The following is a 26,266-nucleotide window of genomic DNA, read 5'->3' on the forward strand; positions in this document are numbered from 1 at the left end:
TAGAGACACAAAAATCTGTTTTATATTTCAATGAAACTGAAAAGTTAACAAGAAAATATAAAAAGTGGAGATGTAAATTTTATAGGTCATATTTCTTTTCTCTAAATTTCTAAATATTTGAGTACAAAAATAAATTTATCATATATAATAGAAAAAGAGTTCTGTGGTGAATCAACACCTCTTGTACCAAAGTTTTTTTCTTTAGTGGGATTCTTTGTTAAAGTGTTAGTTTTTATTGTTATTATTATTACTACTAGATATAAGTAAATTCTTACTGCTGTCTGGTTAATAACCTGAAATATATTCAGAAATACCAAATTTATAATTTGAGTCATTCTCATCTTCATTAACATCAGCAAAATCTAAATTATAATTTCAATGTCATTAAATTCATGATAAGTGCATCACTTTTATTTTTGTAACAATTCATCATACATTTTATGTATAAAAAAAAACAATTTTGCAAGTGAAAAGAGAACTCTGTACATGAAATTGAGGTTAGTTTTTTACTATCAGTAACATACACAGAAATGCAGATAAAAATACAGATACATAGAAGTGAATTCAATTAACTAAAAATAACTATTATATATGAGATTTTTGATGAGTTTAAAACTTCCAGAAATAGAGATATAGATTTTTCAAAAGTTACATTTTAAATGCCATCAAATCTATTAAAAAATCAATAGTTGCTGCTTTAAGAATTAATAGTTATGTAGGCTGAAGTAAGGAATAAAACAATGATAGCTGTACTCAAAATATCAAGGCAGTATTTCAAGTTGATAAACATACATATATATATATATTGTGTGTGTGTGTGTATGTATGTATATATATATTTTTTTTTGTTATGGTCTGTTTGGACTGCGTTGAACTTTTTGCACAACAGATGTCTTCCGTCTGTTTTCGTCTTGTTTAACTTGTTTTTGTTAATCAGTCCACTGCCTCCCAGTTTTAGTCTTATCTGTAAGTTTCGGGAAAATGTGTTTATTAATTGTATCTCTAAACTCAGTTCTGTTACACTCATCGCCTTCATTCAGTTGTAGTTCGCTAAGGTCCTTCTTAACTTTGACTACCCAATCCGTAGTCGCTTTCATATTTCTTAAAAAACTAAAGACGCGCTTCGTTAACCTATTATCCGACATCCTGAGTATATGACCGTAGAACTTGACCCTTCATTTTCTCATCGTCGACGTCAACGGTTTGTTGTTCCCTTTATAAAGTTCTTCGTTACTTCTTAGTTTGTAAGATCCGTCTTCTAGTTTTCTTGGTCTCAATATTTTCCTCAAGATTCTTCTTTCATGTATTTCCATTTCCTTCAGTTCATTCTTTTTCCTGAGTATCAAACATTCTGATGCGTAGAGTGCCTCTGGTTTGAGCACGGTAGTGTAGTGTCTTATTTTTGATCCGTATGATATACTTTTTTTGTTGTAGATATTCTTTGTTATCCGGTATGCTCTTTCTAATTTCCTGGTCCTTTCCGTGTTAGCTGCCTCATCGAGTCCATTAGCTTGAATAATTTCTCCAAGATATTTGAAACGATCGACTCTCCTGATATTCCCTCCTTTTGTTTTTATTTCTTTCTCCTTGTGATGTCAGTATTCCGTCTTCTCGTAAGATATTTGTAGTCCTGTCCTTATGGCTATTACCTCTAGTAACTCTATCGATTCTCTAGCCTCTTCAACATTTTTTGTAATTATTGCTATATCATCTGCAAAGGCCAAACAATCCACTTTTATTTGGTTTTTACCAGCTCCTAGTCGTATTTCTTTTAATCTGTTTTCCTCTTTCTTCTTTCACCATTCCCTTATTATTTTCTCGAGGATTAGATTAAACAATATTGGTGACAGCCCATCTCCCTGTCTCAATCCTGTTTTAACTTCAAAGGGCTCTGATATTTCTCCCATAAATTTTATTTTGGATGCGTATTTGTCAACGTTTGTCCTATTAATGTTTGTGTCTTCATGTCTACTCCGAATTCCTTGAGCGTTTCCATCATTGACTGTCTGTCTATCAAATCGTATGCCTTCTTGAAATCTGCAAATGTTACTATGGTGTTAATACCTCTCAATGCTCTAGTCTTAATATATTTCTTAAATTGAAGATTTGTTCCACGCACGATCTTCCTCTTCTGAACCCTCCTTGATATTCTCCTATTTTATTGTCGACTTGTTCTTTGAGTCGAGAAAGTAATGCCTTCGAAAATATTTTATAAGCTACAGGAAACAGGGAAATTCCTCTGTAGTTGTTTGTGTTGGATCTATCACCTTTCTTATGCAGTGGGTGTATCAGCGCCGTCTTCCATTCATCTGGTAGTATACTATCTGGTATATATACATATATGCAGTGTATATATATATATACATATATACGCACACACATAAGGTAGGACAAAAAAAAAAACAGGAACTTTTGAAATGCATAATGGCAGCCATGGACAGTTGACAGTACTGCTTTCTGCAAAGGCAACCTTGTCATCATGGAGCAGTGGAACGGTCAACAGTGTGCTTTTGCCATAAAAATGTTTTACAGAACCGATAGTTTGGAAGGTGCACAGAGGGAATTCAAAAGTTCCTGTTTTTTGGGTAACTGGTATATACACATAGATATTTTTTTTATAAATGAAAGATTTTATCTAATGTATTGTAAACACAATCAATTGTAAAAAAAATCACCTATGAGTGCACCAAAGAGCAAGCACCGTTTAAACTTATTATTACAAAACGTTTTTGTTATTAATAATAAATAAAACAAAATAAAAAGTTTATTACTGCTTATTCTTTTTAAAATTTCACATTAGCACTTTTGCATTGCACACTCCATCAAATGTATTACAAAAATAACATATTATTCCTTCTTAGTCAGATTGTTAAATGGTAATTTGAAGTAAAATCTATCACCAATAATAAATTTACTGCTATCTATCGGATGAATTTATAATTATATGAATTATGCTATTTTTTTAATCCAATCATCATATTCAAATTTCACTTGCTCATTACAATATTAAATCATTATTTTTTATTATAGTAATTTTCAAGAGACTATATTTTTAATATATCATTACTTACTTCTAATACTTTTTATGTCCTGTAAAATTGAAAATGTATGTTGTATTTTATGTGAAAAGCATAGTTTTTTTTTAATTATATCTAAATACTTCAAAGTGTTTCTTAAATCTTTTTTTAAATGTTCTTTTTGTCATAACTATATAGAATTTATTACAATCCTTAATATCACAATTACACCTGATTTATCATAAATGTTTTTATTATCCGATTCATTATTATAAATTAATTGACCTTTTTAATTTGCTGATCTCTGTGGTGGAGTAGTAGCATCTCGGCCTTTCATCTGTTGGTCCCGGGTTTGAATCCAGTCAGGCATAGCATTTTTCATGCGGTACAAAATTCCATTTCCAAAGCCCATCCACAAGCTTCAAGCTTATGTGGCGATATAATCAAGTAAGCAAAAAAAACCTTGTTATTAGTTTTAGGAGGTATTTTATATAACAACTGGTGAGATGTTTTTGAAGAAATGAAATTCATTATTATTATTATTATATGTTATAGGTACGACATGTTTATTATCTGTTGCAGAATGGCTTTGATGGTATGACGCCTTAGAAGCTTGATGTAGACCTGTAAAGGCTATTTGGGGTTTTTGGAGTGGTGGCCCTGAATAGAAACGTTTGTGTGTTGATGATGTAGCCCTGAGAAGGGCTGTTGAGTCTGATAGCTGGTCTCTTGTGAAGTCAGTTCGGCCTGATGGGTGGCATTTGGGGAGTTGTGGCTTGCCCATTGGAATCTGACTTTCCCTCAGCAGCAGTTGGGTCCCCACTACAGTGTCTGATATAGTGGTGGCACCTCAGAGCCCCACAGTATCAGCTATCTTCTGCCAGCGTGGCCAAGATGGTTCTCCCTGGACAGTGTTCGCCTGGTTCCGTCTTCACTGCTACACTTTCTGGCACTAGTGGGCTTCATACTGGGCCAGCCAAGCCTGCTGCTTCAGTGGAGATGCTAGTGTCTGCCGCGAGACCCCACATTGAGCCGATCAAGGGAATTCTTTCTTCTTGTTCTCGGTTTGCTCCTAGAGGTGGCCTGCAAGAGAGTCACTCTTGCTTTATAAACCATATTATTGTACGTGGCAATTTTTTGATAGAATGGATGGGTGGAGAGATTATATTTATAGTTTTTATTGGTAAAATTGGTTTCCTGTATAATTCTAATTTTTCTTTAATATTTATGTGAAGAAAATTTATAAGTTATTATTTTCAATTTCTACAGTATGTAATATTTTTATGGAAATCATTAAATTTATCAAGAATTATTATGTATTTATTAAATACTACGAAAATATAATCACTTATGTATCTAATCAAAATCTTATTTGTGAATATGTCTAATATTAAATATAATAATTTCTTCCATAATTTGTAAAAATATTTCTGATAAAATATTATTAAAGGAATCCCATCGGTAAACCTTCTTCTTGTAAGTAAAATTCATTATTAAATGTACAATAATTATGGTATAGGTTTAAAAAATAATAGAATTTATATAATTATAAATTCATTCAATAAATAGCAATGTTACAATTAACAGTGATAAATTTTCCTTCAAATTAAAATTTAACAATCTGACTAAGGAGGAGTAACATCCTTCTTTTTTAACATTTATAATATATCTGACAAAGTGGTGCACATTGCAAAAGTGTTCATGTGAATTTTTAAAAAAATATATGCAGAAATAGATATTTTTATTTTATTTATTACTGATAATAATTATTATAAACTGCTTGGGTGTTAAACTACAAATTCATAAAAAAATACTTTTGTTTTGAAAAGCCTTAATAAAATACTAAGCTTGTAATATACTCCCATCTGAAGTATATTATTTTTTGGGACTTCATTAAAAAGTGAAAATGAGTTTAAAATATAAAAATGCACTGTCAGAGCATTGTTTGATGCCCGTAGTTAAGAAAATTAAATTTTAACTTTTTCTTGTGTTAAAATCTTTAAATGTGTAGTCTTTGCTAAAGAGGAGAGTCACAGATTCTTAAAAATAATAATATCCACTCTTATCAAACCAGACAACACAACTGTTTCTGTGTACTCAACACAATACTTCGGCTTACAAGGAAGTGTCTTATTATGCTTCCATTCCCCTTTTTAAGTAATTACTAAACCATTTAAAAGATCTTCCTACCAACTTATTTAACAGGCTTCAAAAGCAGTTTTTTTCTAAAGCCTGAAACAATTCCCTTGTGTTTTCGTCAAAGTTCGAGTGTATTAATATCATACGCAATAAACATTTTGATTAGACACTTTGTATCAAATTGACTGTCATGTAATTCAATGTTCTGATGCTGTGCAGCATTAATATACATGGTACCATTCATTTGAGTGCTGGTCCTCTTTGTACTGGACTGTGATCCAGTTTCTTCATCCTTGGATTAACATTGAACACTGGAAGCAATATTATATGTGACTTTCCAAATGCATTACTTTTTGGGTTATGTTTGTTCTGTACGTATGCTGCTTAAAGTTTGCATTGTACTGCTTATTGTAATTAAAATTCTGAGGAAATTCAGCATAGGTTATCGAAAAGTAGTGACAGTGAATTAAGTATTTTTGATACTATTAATGATTCTGATGATCCAGATTTTAATGTGGTAGAGCTGGATCCCAAAGATGTTAAAACTGAAGATCAAATTTTAAATGAAAATCTACCTGACATGCTGGTATTCGAAGAAAATGTTGAAATTGAAGAAGCCATTTTAAATGGACATCAACCTTCTAACACTTCTATGCTTAGAAATCCTGTCAATGAGCCTGTACAAGTTGATGAGATAAATGTACATAGATTAAATAATTTGGGGATCAGTAAATGATGATATATATAAATTTGAATTACAGCCTACAAAAAACCCAACCATTAATTTTGACATATTAAATATTTATAATCTAGCAATAACACTCTTTTTAACAGTTGTTCGTTCAATTTTTGTATCTCCTAAATTACTAGATTTAATTGTGGAAGAGACAAATTGCGGTTTGCTGGTTTATGCGAAAGTGCATTTTGTATCAGCCATATTACAAGAAAACAACTAACTGAATTTTCTTTTTGCAAACTGGACTGAAACTAATAAAAATGAAATATTAAACTTCTTAGGTAATATTATTTGGATGGGTTTTGAAGTTAAACCTAAACTGTGGAGTTACTGGGCTAAAAATATATTATATGCAAATGGTGTCTCAAAAATGATAGCAAGAAACAAATTTGAGGCTCTTTTAAGTATACTGTTGCACACATTTCACAATGAAAATATGAATGATTTTCATATTTTTAAAATAATGCCTGCCATTAATATACTAAAAGAAACTTTCAGAAACCTTTGAATGCAGTAGAAATTATTTGTATAGATGAAAGTATGATCCCCTTTAGGGGACTAACTTCCATTCATCAGTTTATGCCTAATTAAAACAAATATGGTGTCAAATTATTTAATTTATGTTTAAAAGATGGCTATACTTGATCATTAAAAGTACATGCTAGAAAGAAAAAAACAAAAAATCTGGACAATCTTTTGCAACTTGCAACTAGCCTCGTTATGGAATGAGCTGATCCTTTTACTTGGTTAAAGAGGCAAACCTTGTACTGCGATAATTACTACATCAGTATCGGTTTAGCACATAAACTTAACAAGAAGCAAATGCATCTAGTTGGAATTCTTAAGCTTAAAGAAAATTTACATCTCCAAAAGCAGGGGCATCAAAGCTATGAAGAGGAGAAACTGTAACCAAGAAAAGTAATATAAAAGTTATAGTAGCAAAATGGAGAGACAAGAGAGATGTGATGTTTCTCAATTTCCTTCTTTCTTTTTTGTTTAGCCTCCAGAACCAATGTAATGTATTATTTCAGAGGATGATATATATATGAATGTAAATGAAGTGTAGTCTTGTATAGTCCCAGGTCCACCATTCCTGAGATGTGTGGTTAATTGAAAACCCAACCACCAAAAACCACCGGTATCCATAATCCAGTATTCAAATCTGTATGATGTTTCTCACTACTAAATCTGCACCAGAAATGATTCAGTACAAACCATAAAAGCCCAGTACATAAACTATCGACAATAGTTGATTAGAATGGAGGAGCCAAGACTTTCATACATGTGTCAGATCAGATAGCATTCTATTCCAGTGCCCTTAAAATTAGTATTGTTCAGTTCCAAGAGATATCAACAGAAAAACTTATCTCCAACAACACAGATACTACTAATCCCAAGGATGTATAATAATTCAATTATTAGTAATCAAATTGAGCATGAACTGGTTGAACTGCCAAAGTGAGGAATGACTTTTGCTATGCTTATTTTGCAAAAGAATATGATCGAAAGTTTACTTTATAGAAAAAATCTTAAGTGGAGTTTGATTGTCCAGCTTGTAGTGAGAAATTTGTGTACGATACGCTTTTCCAAAATTTATAAATCAACTAAGAAATTAAATTAAAAAGTCAATGACAATTTACATGATCAAAAAAAGTAATGTTAACGGAGTTGTAGTTTCTTTTTTTTTGTCTTTGGCAAGCTTTTTTTTATTATGTTTTTTCTTTTTGATTATTACTTTATTGTGGTGTTTTGATATTGGTTTATAAAAGAGTTTGTAAAATAAATGTTGTGAAGAAGTGTCAGCCTCATTTTTTTCAATGGTGCCATTATCTGGAGCAAAGAAAATAAGCTGAACTGATACGAAAATATATTAGGCCATTAATTACATAAGAAACTCCTTGTTATTCATAAATATTACAATATAAAAATGATTATATTTTTTCACAGCCAGTGTGTATATATTTTATGCATGCTTCAACGCTTACCAAATAATTGGAAATGTAAAATTCAAGTATTTGTTGAATTATTTCAACATAATAAAAGCTATTTAAAAGAAAAAAAAGGTTTCTGCCGACAGATAATGTTATCAATTTTAGCATGGTTTCTAGGGAAACAATCTCATAGGACAATTTGATTTACATGGGCTGAATGAAATCTTCAGAGTGTATCAAATTGATAGACGTGGAGGTTAAACAGTTAAAATTCATAAAAAATTATTTTACACAAACAATATTATTCTGTTGATAAAGTTTTTAATAACACTAATTAAAAACCCCTGAATTTCTGCATCCTATTCAACAAGTATATAAATTATTTGCTTAAAAATTTTCGTAAAACCTGAATTATGAATTATTATAATTATTTAAAAAAAATTATTTTCATGTATTTCAAGTGTTTATATTTTAAATAATTAATATGGACTTTAATCACATCTAATTTTTAAATAATTAATTATGCATTCTGAAATGCTGCTATGGTAAGGATTTTTCCCTGGGTTTCCTCTGATATATATCTAGGCAAATGCTGCAGCAGTTTATTTTTTTATCTATGAATATACCTACCCATTCATTATACCTTTATAATGTATTACTAAATACTGATCAGATTAAAAGATTTATTTAATCCATAAATTTATCATCAGTAATAAATTCTAAAAAAAATTCAAGTACAAAATTACCGTCATTGAATATAAAAGTCAATTTCTGTCAAAATCAATTCTGATCAAGACCTTTTTTATAAACTGCTATCTCTGTATTAAGCTTGCTATGTTGATGTATTCATAGATGATCTTTTATAATAACTATATAAAATATTTCCTAAGTTATTGGAAAACTAAATTAAATCTAAAGTCAGGTAATTTTAATGTTATGGCCATTCATCTGGAGGCTCTGGATTCAATTCCTGATAAGGCACAGCATTTTTCACAAAATACAAAGTTAATCAGCATTCTTCAGCAGCTGTTATAGGGTGTCAATCCATTGCAGTAAAGGTAAATAAATAATTCTCCATGTTTTCATATTTTGTAAGTTTATGGTTAATGTCTCTATTAACAAAGATTTATAGTACCAAAGTGAGACTCCTTGAATTAGCGCAACTGAAAGCATCGCTAAAGGTAAACAGGAGTTTACCTTTAAAGAAAATCACTAAATTGTACATATACTAAATAAAATATGATTTACATACTTTGCTCCTACTCACAAACTCCCTTCTTTTATAATTAATAATTTTTTTTTAGTTCTTACTTAAGTGAAGGTAATAAAACCAATGGTGACTGTTGAACCAGTACCAAGCTTGTGCCAGGAATTGAATCCAGGACTTTCAGATTTTCAGTCGGTTGCTGTACTGACCGAGTTACTAAAGTGACATTATGTTTCTTTTTTTTCTTAATGTTATGATTTCTTTTCTGTTTTTTATTGTTATTTTTATTATTATTTCTTTTTGGTAGACATCTATGATACTGCCTTCGTCTGACGAATTGTTCGTGACATTTGGAACAATTTAAAAGTTTATCCTCAGAATGAATATGTATATGTCTATTGAAATTACCTAACTGACTGAACTCTTTATCACACTTGGGGCATTTGAAGGGCGGAGTTTTCTTTACATGTGTACGACAATGAAATCTTAAACGATCCATACTTACAAAACCTCTATAACATTCACTGCACTTAAAAGGTTTATTGTTTGAATGAGACCAGGAATGACTCCTTAAATTATCAATGGTCATAAATAACTTGTTGCATTCTTGACATTTATACATTTTTTTGTCTGAATGTCTCTTTTCTACATGTTTTACTAAATATATCAGTTCGCTAAATTTGACGTTACATGCCTTACACATGTAGTAATCAATTTCTTTAATGTAATGTTCATCATTTACATGAGTTTCGATATGTAATGTAAACTGACGTAAGCAAATAAAAACTTCATCACAAATTGTACAAACATGTACATCATGCGCTTTCATATGTTCGATATAATCAGGCTCAGAAATAAACCATTTACTGCATTGTTTACAAAAAACCTGATCCGTTAAATTATTTTCTTCAAGTCCATTTTGTAAATAATTTACAGGTGTTGAAGCGACAGTCTGACCATCATTGCAAAGCAGTGATTTTAATATTCCAGAATCATTTTTTGGTAATATCTGGAAAAAACACATTTTTAATAAAAATGTAGATGTAAATGAACTATACGTTTAAATATAAACACAATTAATAATTCTACCATACAATTATAGACTTAAATTTCAATAACAAATATTACATTTTAAAATGTAATACAATTAACATGTTCAAGGGAATGTGTAAATCGCTTTACTTAATTTAATCAGTTTTGTAAAGAAATTGGGTTATACAAAATTTATATTTAACTTTCTTTTCCACTATAAATACTAATAACTTACTAATGTTACAAATTTAGGAAGAGTGTGTTGCACAGTTTTGATACTGGAATAAAATTTACAACTATCAGTTTTTTAAAATGCTAATATATTATATGACATTAAACATTAAATAGTCTTTACTATAACGATATAAAATAAAATTTATGAAAAATTATAATTACTTTTTTTATTTGAAAAAATTATCAGAGCGATAAGAAGTTTCAGCAATCACAAACATCTTTGTTAGAAAATCTAGTTGGTTATCAGAGAAAAATTTTTTATGTAATTAAGTTTTTTTATATAAACACATACTTTGAGAAATTTGATAATAAATATTAAAAAAAAATAATAGAACATAATATTTTTAAACTAAATTTTTCAGTATATGATAAGAATTATATTCTGTAAATATTCTGAATTTTAATTGAAAAAAAAAAATGCAGTGACTAAATATACTTGCTTAAAAAAACACTTCAAAAGATGATATCACAGAGGCTGTTATCAAAACAAGTACAATTCCACACATTTAGAAAGTGAGTTGTTTTTATTTTATGTTTTTAAACAAACTAAAATTTTCAGCTTTTAAAATTGATATTAATTTATCATTACTTTTAGGAAACTATCTTAATCTGATTTCTTGTTGAAGGTAATTAGAATTTTTTTAAGTTATAAAATCAATATTCCAACTATATTATTATAAAAAGTGAATACAATTTTAGAATGTTTAAATACAAAAAGTACTCAGATATTGAATATATTGCAGATGTATAACATTTCAATATTTCTTATATTATCCCACATCTACAATGCTAAGATCGGCATTATGTTTAACAGAAGGTGTAAATCATGCTTCCAGTGACTGAGTTTTAATTTTTTCAAATTACCTAGTCATATTAAGTTCATTTTTTTTTGGAGAAGCAGAAAACATGGCTGTCTTCATTGTAGGCAATGATGACAACCATGTCTCTTAATATATATAAAAAAAAACAAAAAGAATAGCTAAACAAAAAAAAAATAATAATTTTACCACCAAATAACACAAAAAATAATCTCAAACAGTAAAACAGGAATACCACAGATAAGGTTTTAAAAACAAAACGTGTGTAGATTTAGAGGCCCACAACTGATACAAACTATAAGGACTACTAAATTATATAAATAACCCAAAGCAAGAGGGAATGTAAGGAGTTCCTTCTCATGCAATAATAATAACAAAATTACTGTTGACAGCAAAACAATAAAATTATTATAAATATAAAAACTAAAAGTATATATATATATATATATATATATATAACATTTATAGATTATTATAAGAAAACCTGAAATTCAGGTAAAATCTTTCACTAGTCATAACTTGAAAAAAAGTGTTTCCAGACCTATGTTTATATCAACTTTTTTCATTATTTTCACCAGTAGAAAATGTCCTGAAAATTTCTCTGTTTGACACCTTTGTGTGTGTGTGTGTGTATATATATATATATATATAACTTAATTTTACTGAAATTAATGTTTTTAAGGTTCATATTATTTCTCTGTACTGTTAAATTATATTAATATAAACCACCTAGTACAGAATATTGAGTTAAGACATATCTTACCTTAATTTTACCATGAAAGTACTTTTGTAGAATCCCGCATCCTCAGCCATGATTGAAATATTTAATTCAACTGCATATTAAAAATTAAGAATACTAAATAATGAAAATTGTATATTAATTTATTATTAAGATGTTAATAATATTGTATTACAAAATTAATAATACAATTTATTTATTAGTAATATTATACAGAGTCTGGCAGAAATAACTCTCCAATTTGAAATGTAAATAAAATAGACATTACAACAAGATTATACAAAATTAAATACATTCTGAATGAACATTTTTTACCATTTGTTTTCACATACCTTTTATTAATTTTTAAAAATTATGTTGTTCTATACAGGTCTTTAACTTGTCTCTGAAATTCCGCATTACTTTTCATGTCATTTCCATTGGTATTGCAGTGATTTGTTGATGGCTAGCAGTTTTTAAATGATTGACGGTTCTGGGCTTCTGTTTAAAGATTTCAGCCTTCAGATGTCCCCAGAAAAAATAATCACATGCTGCAAGATCATTACCATGTTGGCCATGGGATGTCTTCTCATTGTGAAATAAGACATCCAGGAAACATTTCACTGAAGAAATTCATTGGTCGTCTTGCTGTGTGAGCAGTGGCTCATCTTGTTGAAACCATAAATTTTAGGCTTGATTTCAGAGTTCATTAAGTCTTGGTAGTAACAAGTTGTGTAACATTTTTACATAACTTTCAGAAGTTACTGTAACCGATTGCCTATCGTCCTCGAAAAAGTATGGGCCTATTATTCCAAATTCAGCAACTATGCACCAAACTGTAACACCCTCAGAGTGTAAAGTATGTTCATGAAGTTATAGGGGGATTATTTTCTGCCCGGTATTGAAAGTTTTGTTTGTAACATAACCTGATAAATGAAAATGGGCTTTGTCACTTGACAGCATAATTGAGTTCACTGGAACATTTTTCAGAATAACCTGGCAAGGCTATTCTGAAAGCCTATTCTGAACATGATTGGATTAGCAATACAGCTAATCCAATCATGTTCATTTAACTGCTGCATGACCATCATTTTGTAAGGATGAAACTGTAAGTGGGTTTGAAAAATTCTCCTTACAGTCAGATCAGAAATTTATTACGCAGTAGCATGTTTAAGAGCTGAACAACATGAAGATTGTGTTACTGCTTGTCTTAGTGCTTCAATATTTTCAGGTGTTTGAACTCTTAGTTGGCAGTTTCTACTTCAAAGCTGGACCAGTAGCTTTAAAATTGGATACCAATAACTGAATTGTCTTCTTATTGGGTACTGCGGCATGTCGACCTAACTGAAAGTGTGAACGAAATAATCGCTGCGTGTTGATAACACAATTACCATTTTAAAAATACGTTTCAATAACCAAAGTGCAATGCTCACCATTCCATGTCATGGATGTAACTGAGATGGTAAGACATTCACAACAAAATTGTGACCATACCGTGTACTATTAGCACTCCACCAGCAGTGGTGGGAAATTGGGGAGATATTTCTGCTGGATCCTGTATAAATAAAATTGTATTTATCCATAATGATAGCAGCACTCATATAATAAATTAATATGCAATTTTCATTAGTTTAGTATTTTCAATATGCAGTTTAATTAAAAGTTTTGAGACTGAGGGTGTGGGATCCTGCAAAAGTACTTTCATGATAAAATTAATTAAGGTAAAATATGTCTTATCTCAATATTCTGTATATACTAGGTGGTTTAAATTAACAGAAATTAAAATACAGAGTTCTTTTGCAGTTAGGTTGTAAACAGGTGGAAACTAACCTCAGTGTTTTGTACTGTTGCAAATTCAGAGCAGAATAAACTATACTTTTCTTTCTCTAAAAGCTCATTCTCTGACTTAATAATAATAATCTGTAAAAAAAACAAGTTAATGAATGAATTTATAAAAAGAAATTTGTAGAGGCATATAATTAGTTAAATATAATTAAAAAAATAAATAAAGCCAATTCAATGAAATGCTGAAACTGACTAACATTATCTAATTTCTGATTCATAGACATTTTTCACAAAACAATTTTGCAGCATTATTAAATTAAAAAATTTATTTTAATTTTCTTTAATTCATTTGATCAATAAACTTAATAAATAAGTATAATATAACAAACCAAATTTACTTTGATATCAATGCGGAAAAGCTTCATTATTAAATATAGGAAACCAGTACCTCCTAATAGTCTTTTTAAATTTTAAAATATGAAGATTAAATAGTCATCCACTCTCTTAAATTTTGCTGATAGGAGAAATTTTAATTTTTTTAAAGATTTGTGCTATTTTTATCCTTCTTCATAAATATTTATCTACACAATCCATAAAAGACATGATAGGCAGTCTAAGTTGCAAGCTTCGTTTAGATGTTCTTAAGTTAAGTTTAATTTTATTTGAGATTTGTTAAAACCAAGAACAGTTGTTTATACAATGAATTCCTTAAGTCATGTGAACCAAAAGAGATATTATGACTAAATTTAAATGACAGAAAATTGAGCTAAGACATATTTTTGCTTAATTTTATCATGAAAGTACTTTTGTGGGATCCTGCATTCTCAGTCTCAAAATTTTTAATTAAAAATTTACAATCTACAGGTGCAAATTTTTTGTGACAGACTCTTTGGGAGGCAGATATTTTGCTAAGCCTGTATTAGACATACACAAATTGCACAGATCGTGTGACTCATTGTCTCTCTGTCTGTCAGTAGTTTTGCATCAGTACTAAAAGGATGCTGTTTTTACAAGCCTGGCATATTTTATTGTGAAATATTATTTTTTATATAAATGTTAGAATGTTTTAATGGTTAATAGTTCTGAAAGTTAAGTATCAAAGAATTGAGTATTTTTCATTTAGTGTCTAGATTTTATGGAGATTTATAAACTTAGTGGTCATGCACTGGTGTTCCATAATGACAATTTGAATAACATTCATTGGTCACTTTTTGTTCTCCAGAAAGTCGCTCAAAACTTTCTTAATAGATTGTAGTTCAGTCATTTAGAACCCTACAGAAGCCTCAAGCTTACTCTGTGTTGAATTCAGGTAGTGTAAGAACTTGAAGAATCTGGCTTTTACAGACAGCTTCAACTTGGAGGAGAGATATTTTTCAATTGTGGGATTTGAGAGAATGAATGATTCAACTAGTGTACATGTGATATATAATGTTTTCTTAAATGGTATTTTGAGTTGACATTACAACTTCTCCCAAAGTTAAGCACAAATTGCATATTAAACCTAAAATTAATTAAAGGTCTGCATCAAGTATTTAAAAAACAATAAAAAAAATTTAAATGGAGCGTTAAAAGTAGGTACAGCTTTACGATTGGTTTATTTTTCTTCAGATGAAAACAATTTTAAAGCTGTGTGGTCTATAGTAAATAATGTCTGTTAGGCCTTTAAAAAGAATAATTTTTTTTTGGTTGTTTGTGGGCGAAAAACGCTTGGGCGTTATCATCGCTCGGTAGTTATTATTAAAAGGGTAATATAACTCCAAAATAATAAGCTATACAAGGTGTAAACGTTAAGCTTGAGCTATAACAGACTGCTTCAAAGATTTATCACAAATGATATAAACAAATTAATCATTCAATCAACCGAAACTACATGGATTTGTACTTACCCAAGTTGTTTAGTGCTTCCTGCAAAAGTTCATACTGTGCGTGAGGCAACTGAATTTTTAAAAAACAAAGAGGTTGGTATTTTTCTAATGACTATAATTAAGATAAATGCAGTTGTGCTTTATTTGATAAAGATTATAATTTATTTCTTTGACTGAAACTTTACCTGATGTTTTAATAGACATCAAAATAATTTCCATTCACAAAAAATAATCTAAGTAAAAGATAGATAATTAACCTCCCATTTCCTTATTACCCGAATTCAAAATTCTGAAAGGGTAAATTGTCACCATCTTTGTGAATTTTTGGGAAAATATTGTGAATTTGTACCAGGATGTGTTTTTACACTGGAATAAAATTTTGTACAGACGACATAAACAGTACGCATATAAAATGTGTACTGTACAACCAATAAGTTCTATGTACAAGCAAATAAATTCAATACATACATACATACAATTCAATTCTAAAAAAATTCTCATCTCAAAAAACAACAGTCATCTTTACCTTTTATTTCAGCTGCTAAAATAAAATATTATTTCTAACACACTAAAATATATATTAAAAAGTTCATGAAACTTACATCTTCAACTTTAATACGTTTTATATCTAATGCTTCATTGTTGTTCACCAGATCAATGTCAACTGGGTTTTTTAATTCTTTACAATTAATAAATGATTCCTAAAAATATAGTAAGTTTCATTTAATAAATTTTCTTTTAACAAAAAAACAAAATTAAAAATACATTAAATATAATTAAAATAAAGTGATCTAGAGAATGTTCTGTTAGTATGGTAATAACCTGACCTAAAACAATTCTCATGTCAATGAGCATTACAATTTTTTTCAAATAAAGGGGCCCTAACATGATAATTATATCCGACTTACCCATTCTCAGTGCAACTGAGCTACATAATACAAACATCGTAATCACTCAAACAATTTATAACTATTATTGTGCTTTAAAAAAAAGCATATTAATAGTTTTAATTAGAGTAGTATTTCATTATTTTGGTTATTTTTTTCTGAATTTTGTCTAATAGTTATCAGATAAATCTTTCATAAGCTGTTCTGAAATAAAATGTCATTTTTTAATAATTTTTACTTACAAATTGCTTTTTATTTATTGTTGTTATAACATTATTATCTTTTTTATGTTATGAAATATATTTTCTTTATTATAAAGAATAATTTTTTATTTTATTACATATTACATTGAGATACAAAGCAGCAGATCATTCAAAGCTACTTGGAAACTTTTATTATTTGTATACTTAATATTAACAGTGTTAATGACAAAACATTTTATAAAATAATTTTTCCTGATGAATCACAAAGTTATAATAACATTAACTCTGTTAATCCAATTTTCAAAAATTAAAAAATGAATTTTATTTTAATTTCATACTACCATCAACAACAGTTCCTTACCAGAGTTCAACACTTAGTTACAGTATCATATTTTACTAAACCTGTGCTTATACTAGATAACTGAAAAGGAGGTAGAAAGACAACTTTCATATGTCAGTTTTAATTCTACCACCACACCATTAAAATAATGGCTAATGGATATAAAAATGAAGGTAATTAGTGAAGTGCATTAGATGCATCTAAACATAAATTCATAAAACTGCCTATCCCCTCCCAATTCAGGTATCTAATACTTCAATTAATGGCAATATTTTTTAATATGATGGATGTGATACTGACCATTTTTTGTTGTGCAACACAATAATAATTGATATTGCTGTCACAACAATTGTAGTAACTAATTTTAGAATTATAATCAAAATTCATATTTTTTTTTTTTGAAGAAAAAGTATAACCTACATTTTAAACCTGTCAACTTACAGCCAAATGTTTAGTAACTACTTAAAAAAAATTACTGAAAATTCTTAAATACTGCCTTCTTTACATGCAAGAAATTAATCAATTTTTTCATTCAACTGCCACTTTCTCGAACATAATAGAACAGATGCATAAAAAAGTATAATCCATTATAGATACTGTCATTTATAATGGATTAAAAAACCTTCTGATACAAGATCACACGCCACTCTACCTGCTCACTTTTCATAACCTTATTCTAATAATAACTGGTGCAAAGGAAATTTTGGGTTTATATTATATATGGTCTTGGGTCCTTGATCAGTAAGAAGGGAAGATGTGATTTATACATTTAATACTAACAGTTTAGTCCTATGATGAAGGAATAAATTTTATTTCTATAACCTTTAGCACCTTGCTGTACTCTGTCCAACATATTAATTAACTGTAATAAACATGACATTGATATGTAGCATTTGAGTAGAAATTATCAATATATTACGATGAAATTATTGGATATAAAAATAATAAAATAAACCTATAAAAAATTAATTTAAACAAGAATAACCTGTTTTACTGCTGATTTGTCAACATCAAATTCCAAGGGATCCTTTTCTGCATCATCATTGTCGTTATCAGCATAATCAAAATTAAAGAAAACTTCCTGAAAATAACCAATAAATTAAAATCATCATACTTTTTTTTTACAGATACATTTTAGATTGACTTAACCATCTTATTTCCCAAAAAGTATATGATGCCATCTTATTCAGCATCCATAAATTTAAAGAATTCCTGGAATTGGCGATGATTCAATCCCTTGGTTTTAATGAAATTTACAGTCTTGATGACAATCTGCATGACATTATCCATCTTTAAAGCTTTTGCATACAAACATTCTTTGTGTACTACCCAGAGATATTTCATCAAATGCAAGAATTTGGAAGGCAATTGTATCATATTCTATTAATTTTACAAGGCCATCTCTTCTACCTATCATTGCCAGGGCACTACAATAGCTATACAAGATATGTTCACGAGGACAAAGAAAATTGCTTTAACATATTTTTCAGTGCTTCATACAAATTTATTGATTTAATTGTCTTTTAATGACACTAAAGAAGATATTCTTCAGTGATCAGTGATATTGTATTAGTTATCAATACCTTTTAATAAAAATTGCTAGTTTAACTGTATTAATAGCATCAGTACTTTCACCTATCACCAAAACAAACAAAAAATTTAAATAGCAGCTCTACTTTGCAAATTTTTTTCGATACATTTTCCTATTTCTTCAATTGCTCTGGCTACAGTCTGGTGAGACAAACTGATTTTAGAGAGATCTTTTTTTTATCAAGGCAAATTAAATTATACCTGCCACACTTTTAACACATTCCTTAATAAACTCACAATCCGCATACAGTTGATTTTTTTATCAGGTTTGAAATCTTGAGTTGCATATTTAAAAAAAAAAACTTTATTGAAAAAAAACTATTTTGTTTTTCTCATATTCCTTGATAGACACTAAATTCGCAGCATGTTTTTTTGTGTGTAATACCTTTTCAAATTGTAGTTTTTGAAAACTGGCACAAATCTCTTACAAATTAAGCAGATAATCTTAATATTTTCTTCGTTAAAAAAGTAGCCATCTGACTAATTTTCATTAAAAAATCTGTTCTATAATTTCCCTTTTTTTTGGTTCAGTTTTCTTTTCAGACATTGAAAAAACCAAGCTGGAATTAAAAAAGGTACGATCAAAATAACCAAAATTATCCATCATTTACAAAAGTAAGTAGGAAGAAATATTATCTATAATCTATGCATTTTACTCGCCACATACACACAAAATGTCTCCTTCCTTCATGCCAACTCGACAGTTTGCAATTGCCCAATGAAAGCTGTACCAGTAAACCATGGAGAGGTAAGCCATGGAGAGGCATCTATCGAGTGTAAAAGTAGAAAGCAAAAGCACTAGCTCACCATTTACTGATATTATGTCAAGAAGCAACTACTCGCACAGTAAGCAATATTGAATAAATACAATTTCATGAGAATGATTTTGTAAATTTCTGATTGCCAAAGGATGTGTTAAATTCAAAACATTCATCACTTATAAATTAAGAGCATATTAAAATTGTATTTGTATTATTATTAATGTTATTTTATGGTATTAATGGTAAGTTTATGATTTTTTGTTGAGCTGCATTCATTTATAGCTGTCCTGGGCAGCGGATTGGACAAGCCTGATCTAGACCATATATCATAACCCACCGGGTTGGTCTAGTGGTGAACGCGTCTTCCCAAATCAGCTGATTTGGAACGGGAGAGTTCCAACGTTCAAGTCCTAGTAAAGCCAGTTATTTTTACACGGATTTGAATACTAGATCATGGATACCGGTGTTCTTTGATGGTTGGGTTTCAATTAACCACACATCTCAGGAATAGTCGAACTGAGAATGTACAAGACCACACTTCATTTACACTCATACATAACATCCTCATTCATCCTCTGAAGTATTATCTAAACGGTAGTTACCGGAGGCTAAACAGGAAAAGAAAGAAGAAGACCATATATCATAAAATTATTACATATCAAACAAAGGTGTCTTTTTCCATTAGTCAGAATATATATAATTGTCTTTGATTAAAATATAATACAATACAAAACTTAAACAAAAATATCCAAAAATTCAACAACACTTACCCGTTCATCACATGGATCAATTTCATCATATAATTCCATGATAAATCATTTAAGAAATGTTTAAAATCTGACTACTGATACAAATTTACCTGTGAAAAAACATTAATATATTTTAATACATATTTATATAAATGTAATAGTTTATTATACTCATAAGTGTAGTCACAGGGTGTTAAACAAAAGAACAGCGATCCTTAAATATTTTCATCTGTTAAACATAAAATTTAACAAATGCTTTAAATAATTTAATTTTTAATAGAGGAAGGTAGAACTCAAAAGTTTTACATGGCAAGGGAGGGTGTGAGAGAAACATTTTAAAGGGAATTGGAAAACAAAAACTTTGACAAGAAAAAATTTGACCGTGACAGCCCTAACCAAAATGACAACCATTTAATATTTTACACATTAGTTTCAAAAATGGTTTGTCTGCTTTAATCTTTAGATAACTGCTCAATGTGAAACAAAAAAAAAATTACTATATACTCCTACCTCAAAAAAATGATATATTTTTTGTATGAATCTACTACTATGAGTTCACTGCAGGACAATTTTGAAATGAATTATGAAAATATTAAATACCAGCCGCCACTTTGGTTAAAATGTAGTAGCTTAATATTTTTCAGAGCAAAAGTTTTGTTTTTCTATACTCTTTAAAATGATGTGTTATAACCCTATTGTTTCCAATTTACATTTTTGACTTCTCATTTCTTGGGGTCTACGTTATCGCTTGAGGTTTGATGGTCTAATAAAAAATGATTGTTTCAAGGTAGAACCATTTCTTAAATTTCATTTTTCCGATTAAATATTCAAAAGTTATTTAAAGTTTCCCATACTTAAACAGTACTTTAACACAGATATATTTTAATAACACTGACTTATGTTTTATTAATGTGTTTATATTCACAAATAATGTTGAAAAGAGTGGTAAATAAAATCTAAAAAAAAATCTTTATGTTCTCAATTTCTAATTAACACTCATACTTTAAAAGACTAACAAATTTAGTACAGGAACTTCAAATTGTACAAAAAATAAATATATGTTGACAAATTTGTAATGATGCAGTACTAGTTCTAAACAGCAAAACAAATGTGTAAATAGAGTAGTTCAATTCTATATTTGTACTTATTCATTATAGTGATGCCACTTCAAAATTTTGTCTATTTGAAATAAATAAATATATAGCTTAGATCAATTCAAAATTATACTTACTTACACAACACCCATACCCATACCCACACCCACACCCTGAGTATAGGATCCCACTGAATGTAGGATAAATTGAAGAAAAAATGAGAACTGTCAGGCATAATTTTCTATAAGCTACTTTTAATATATAAATCTTCTTTGATCTAACAAAATAATATATTGTGTAGATCATATAAGGAATGGATAAATGTGCTACTTCACATACAAAAAAAAAAAAGAAAATGCCTCCAGCATTTGCTTGAATAGATCAAGGAAACCAAGGTAAAACCTTGATCAGAACAGCACAACAAAACAATTATAAAATGAGAGATTTATGTAATTAAATTCTATATTGCATTTAATTCTATGCATTTAAAACATAAATGCATGAAATAACAATATTAAGCCAAAATTGCAAAGTTAATAAAGATTAAAAATAAATCCCAATTCAGAAGGTGATAATAAAAATTGATATTTCAACAAATATTTATCTCATACTGAATAGAGAAGCAGAAAATTTGGCTCTTTTATTAATTTCTTAATTAGTATTCATAAACAGAATAATACTGTTTCTATAAAAGAAAATCTTTTAATAACATTTTAAAGAAATTAGGGTACTTTCTGATTAAACGTAGGCCACCTTTTTTCAGAAATAAGAATGATGTTTTTAAAAAACATGTACACACAGTATAGGCCTTTAATCATACAAAATTTTCGAAATTTCAAACCACTTTTGTGCTTGAACAGAGTTCCAAAATCTGATGATGTCGCCAAGGACCTCGTTGAATATGTTGCCACTGGCTGCCAATCACCACATGTATTCAGCCAGATACAAATCTAAATAGTGGCAAGCTGTGGCCTTATGTTTTTTGGCGCCAATCTATTAAGAAAAACATTTTCTTCAATATAGATAGCAAACAAACCTCAACCTAACAGTCACAGCGCGCTGTTTTAGGATGGCCTCCGTTTAATCAGAAAGTACCAAAATTGGTGGTAATTATGTTCACACACTTATGCATAATAAATATTTATTATGTTTTTGAATTAGCTTTTTAAACAATAAAGCTATCAAATTTACCAAATACAGAATTTTTGTATCTCGCATCATAATACTTTCAATACTCTTGCAAACATCTTCATAACTGGTTCTGTTGTTCTCAAATGGAATCAGCCAATGCTACTGTGAACAGTTTTTTTTTTTTAGTAGATGGAAACAGATTTATAACTTAGTCAAAAGGTTTGCTGGACTTCATTGCGTCTTTCGTTTAGGATATGGTTGCACATGTTTATATGTTTCATATGTTTACATGTACAATATAATCAATAAAATAGCCTTTCTGATAAAGTTCATAGTTAATGTTGACAGATTTGTGATTAAACATCTACGACCTGGTTGACAAATTCTGATTCAAGCTGATGTCTACTTGGCAAAGATGTCATGACTACATTAAGCATAACAACACTCTAAAACTTACACATGACCAATCAACAAATTTTGCACCACACTTATAGGTACCAAGAAATCCAAACACAGAAAAACATTTCCTATAACAAATTCCTATAATGGATTCTCACTCATCAAGCCTTTCCATAAGTAAATTACAAAAATGTCTGCCGCAAAATTTGCCCTATACATACAAAAAAAATCATCAAAAACTAAAACTAAACATGGATATTAACACTTTACATAAAAAATAGCTCTCGGTTCAGATAAACAAAATAAACATCAACGTAGGCCAAAATTTAACACTGGCACTGTTTGAAATAACAAATCTGTACACTCGTGTTCCAGTAACAGAAACATTTTTTTTCTTAAAAATGTAATCAAAGGCAAAAAAAAATACTAGGGACAATAAATATGAGTATACCAGTAATGATTTTTATTAATAAAGACATTATTTTCAATACTTTCCAATTTCACATTGAAAAAATATTTCAACTTTGTAAATAACTTATAATGAATAAAAAAAGTACTTATAATTTAACAAAAAGGAGAATTACTATAGTGAATCTAACTGACATATTTAATATAAAAAATACAATGAAAGCATCTGAATATGTTTTAATCAATCTATGGAGAAAAAATATGTTTTTTTAAAAAGTTAAATATGATTTACTAGTTTATTAAATTAAATTACTTTACAGTTTTACAGTTTAAAGGGTTTGTATAAGTAAGATAATCTTACTAACAGCCAGAATATAAACAACATGACCTTTGTTGAGGTATTTTAAATGCACTAATATAGATTAAGTTCTGGAAGTATTCAGTGGATCTGATTTTTGATGGTTTGTGGAACCTAGTGGATAAAGAGAATAGTTTCATTCCATATTTGAAAATGAACAGCAGTTCTAGCACACGATATAATTTACATTAAAATGTAACTGGTATAATAGATTTGAATTTAAATAAAGAAAATGCATAACAAGAAGTTATCTACAGCAATTACACTGTAGATAATACATACAAAACAAAAACTTGAAAGAAATTAAAAGAAAACAGTAATTCAAATATTATATGTCTTGTTATATCCTAATTGTTGTTTGAGAGATGCCAAGGATATTTCAACAAAGAAATTCTCAGAAATAGCAGTAATCATAAAAAACACTTTGTTTAAAGCTATTTTAAGTACTGCTCTAAAACCAAAAACTTAGTCACTGATGCCAGAATCCCACTATGACTTAGAGTAGATTATTTTTATTTACTTCATACCCATACAGTAATTAGCCAATGGTATACTGTAACAAATAAAACTTTAATAACTTGCATTACCAAAAATTTATGGAAATTATAATAAAAGCAATAATATTTGTTTAACGAACTCACACTGTTCTTAATAAACAATGTTTGTAGTTTATAGAAATTCTGAATTAAGCTAAACATTATATAATGAAAATGCTCTTACAAAAAAAAAGTGAACTGAAGAAATAAATTGCTCTGTGTAATATGACAGATATATTATATAAAACAGATTACATAGCTTACAGCACAGTAAATATTACTTTATTAAATGGGTAGTGAATTTAATGGCAGAACCAAATGTTCACTAACTTACTACGGGTGGTTAAAGCAAATTAACCAGAACCTAACTGAAGGTTAGGACACATTTAATTTACACAGAAATCATACATATATGTTAAACAAAACGTTAAAAATGAAAAATTTACTACATACTGCTAGCGTTCAATAATGTACTGGTGTAAATAATGTATTGAGATTTTACAATATTGTAATACTTCTTACAATAAGCACGAAAAATATTACTAGTCATTAAAAAATTATCAAAACCAACCTAAAAGGCATATAAGACGAAAACAGTATTAAAATTTATTAATAATTATTTAGGCACAAGGTATTAATCAATCATACAATGTGAGGTTATTTGTGGTTTACTAATAGGGCTTCAGCAAAAATTCAAAATATGCATTAATTAATCACTAAATGCTATTAACTAACTGATAATATACTGTCAATTAATTATCAGTTAGAATCTATAATATATTTAAAAATACAACTCGGTTCGTATTACTATCATAAAAGTAGAAACTATTCAAAAACAAAGAGTTATAAATATAAACGTAAATGGTTGCAATTTAAAACTGACAAAGAATAATGAATAAGAAAATAAAGACCAAAACATCTGACATCGAAAAATAAATATAATTAAGAAAAATATAAACAAGACTCACATTGTTTGTCCGTTCTATCAACAAATTGGAAGTGATCATAACAAAGCTAAGATGAGACTGCTTCAACTGACAAGAGGAGCCAGAAAATATTCCTACGTACATCCTAAAACATCTGTTGCAAGCAGATTTAGTCATTTAGCTTCACCCAACCATTTTACACAAGTACCATATTTCTTTTTTATTTTTCTGTTTAGCCTCCGAACCACTGTAAGGTATTACTATAGAGGATGAATAAAGGTGATATGTATGGATACAAATGAGTGTAATCTTGTACAGTATCAGATCGACGATTCCTGAGATGTGTGGTTAATTGAAACCAAACCACCAAAGAACACAGATATCAACGATCTATTATTCATATCCGTATAAAAGTAAGTGCCTTTACTTGGATTTGAACCTTAGAACTGTCGACTTCGAAATAAGCTGATTTGCGATGACAAGTTCACCATTAGACCAACCCAGTGGGTACCCAAGTACCCTCTGGTCAGTCTCAGCGCACATAGCTACAGAGTAAAGTGTATGTAATATCTGAAGGCGGGTTCGTATTACGCTATAGCATCCCCTCTACTGCTCTTTTTTATATCACTCGGCGACTTCTCCCCACACCAGCAGCAGAAGTAGTTCAATAAACGATTGACTCTCAGATACTGCAGCTACAAATCTAACAGAATGTCAATGGTCTTCATACCAAACTGGAGGGACAGATCTCTGGACTCCAGTTCTAAGTGTGGTGGTGGCGGCGGAGTACTCATTGTCCGAAGTCAATGTTGAATGCTCGAGTTATTAAAACATCTGCTCTTGATGTTGAGTCTATAAATTACTACCAACTCCTCTCCTATTTTAATTTGTGGCACATATATACCTATTGAGTAACCAGCTGATGTATATGACAGTTACTTTGACAGGTGTCTGCCTATCCTAGTTCTGTACTTCTTATCGGCAACTTCAATCTGGCCGAGGTTGATTGGACTGCACCTTTACCTACTCCTAAGCGATAGATCGTGGGTCATTATTGATATGGTTTCTACTTTTGAGTTATCTCAAATGAATAAGTCATATAATGTTACCCTTGACTTAGTATTCAGCTCAAGCTCCCATCTTTGTGCGTTACCGGCTCTGTATCCTGTTCTGCCTGAGGAACCTGCTCACTCTGTGATCTACTGTAATCTTCTGCTCCCTAAACCGCAGCCTAGTGTTCGGCGTGCTGAACCTGATTTTCGTCGTTGTGATATCAACAAGACTTTTAGCACACTGCATTATCAGCTTGGCCCTGTTGTGTTCCGTATACCCAATGTTTTGGAATATTTCAATCATTTAATGGACATTTTGCACAGCACTGTACTTAACTACACTCTTATTA

General features: G+C 29.4%; 1 protein-coding gene across 3 annotated transcripts; it reads right to left on the bottom strand.

Moving 5' to 3' along the window:
• Positions 1–25,394, bottom strand: LOC142326341 (uncharacterized). Of its 3 annotated transcripts, XM_075368763.1 has the most exons (7): positions 24,907–25,394; positions 20,034–20,122; positions 17,898–17,993; positions 16,085–16,183; positions 13,663–13,752; positions 9,240–10,039; positions 1–293 (listed from the first exon to the last, which is right to left on the bottom strand). In XM_075368763.1, the coding sequence occupies exons 2-7, from the start codon at positions 20,070–20,072 to the stop codon at positions 272–274; spliced, it is 1,146 nt and encodes a 381-aa protein (XP_075224878.1). In that variant the 5' UTR covers positions 20,073–20,122; positions 24,907–25,394; the 3' UTR covers positions 1–271. The 3 variants fall into 3 exon arrangements, with proteins under 3 accessions (XP_075224878.1, XP_075224876.1, XP_075224879.1); XM_075368761.1 differs by having other exon boundaries at positions 1–10,039; XM_075368764.1 differs by lacking the exon at positions 13,663–13,752 and having other exon boundaries at positions 1–10,039.
• Positions 25,395–26,266: the final 872 nt, after the last annotated feature.

This window comes from Lycorma delicatula, chromosome 6, assembly GCF_047948215.1.
Source record: "Lycorma delicatula isolate Av1 chromosome 6, ASM4794821v1, whole genome shotgun sequence".
Classification (NCBI taxonomy): Eukaryota; Metazoa; Arthropoda; class Insecta; order Hemiptera; family Fulgoridae; genus Lycorma; species Lycorma delicatula.

What these genes read in the sequence shown, in the direction of transcription:
- LOC142326341 (XM_075368761.1), bottom strand. Translation starts at nt 20,072, where the DNA reads ATGGAATTATATGATGAAATTGATCCATGTGATGAACGG. An exon ending in ACAAATCAGCAGTAAAACAG is followed by an intron (nt 16,184 to 17,897) that starts GTTATTCTTGTT and finishes CTATATTTTTAG; the next exon opens with GAATCATTTATTAATTGTAA. An exon ending in AACGTATTAAAGTTGAAGAT is followed by an intron (nt 13,753 to 16,084) that starts GTAAGTTTCATG and finishes TTTTTTTTACAG; the next exon opens with ATTATTATTATTAAGTCAGA.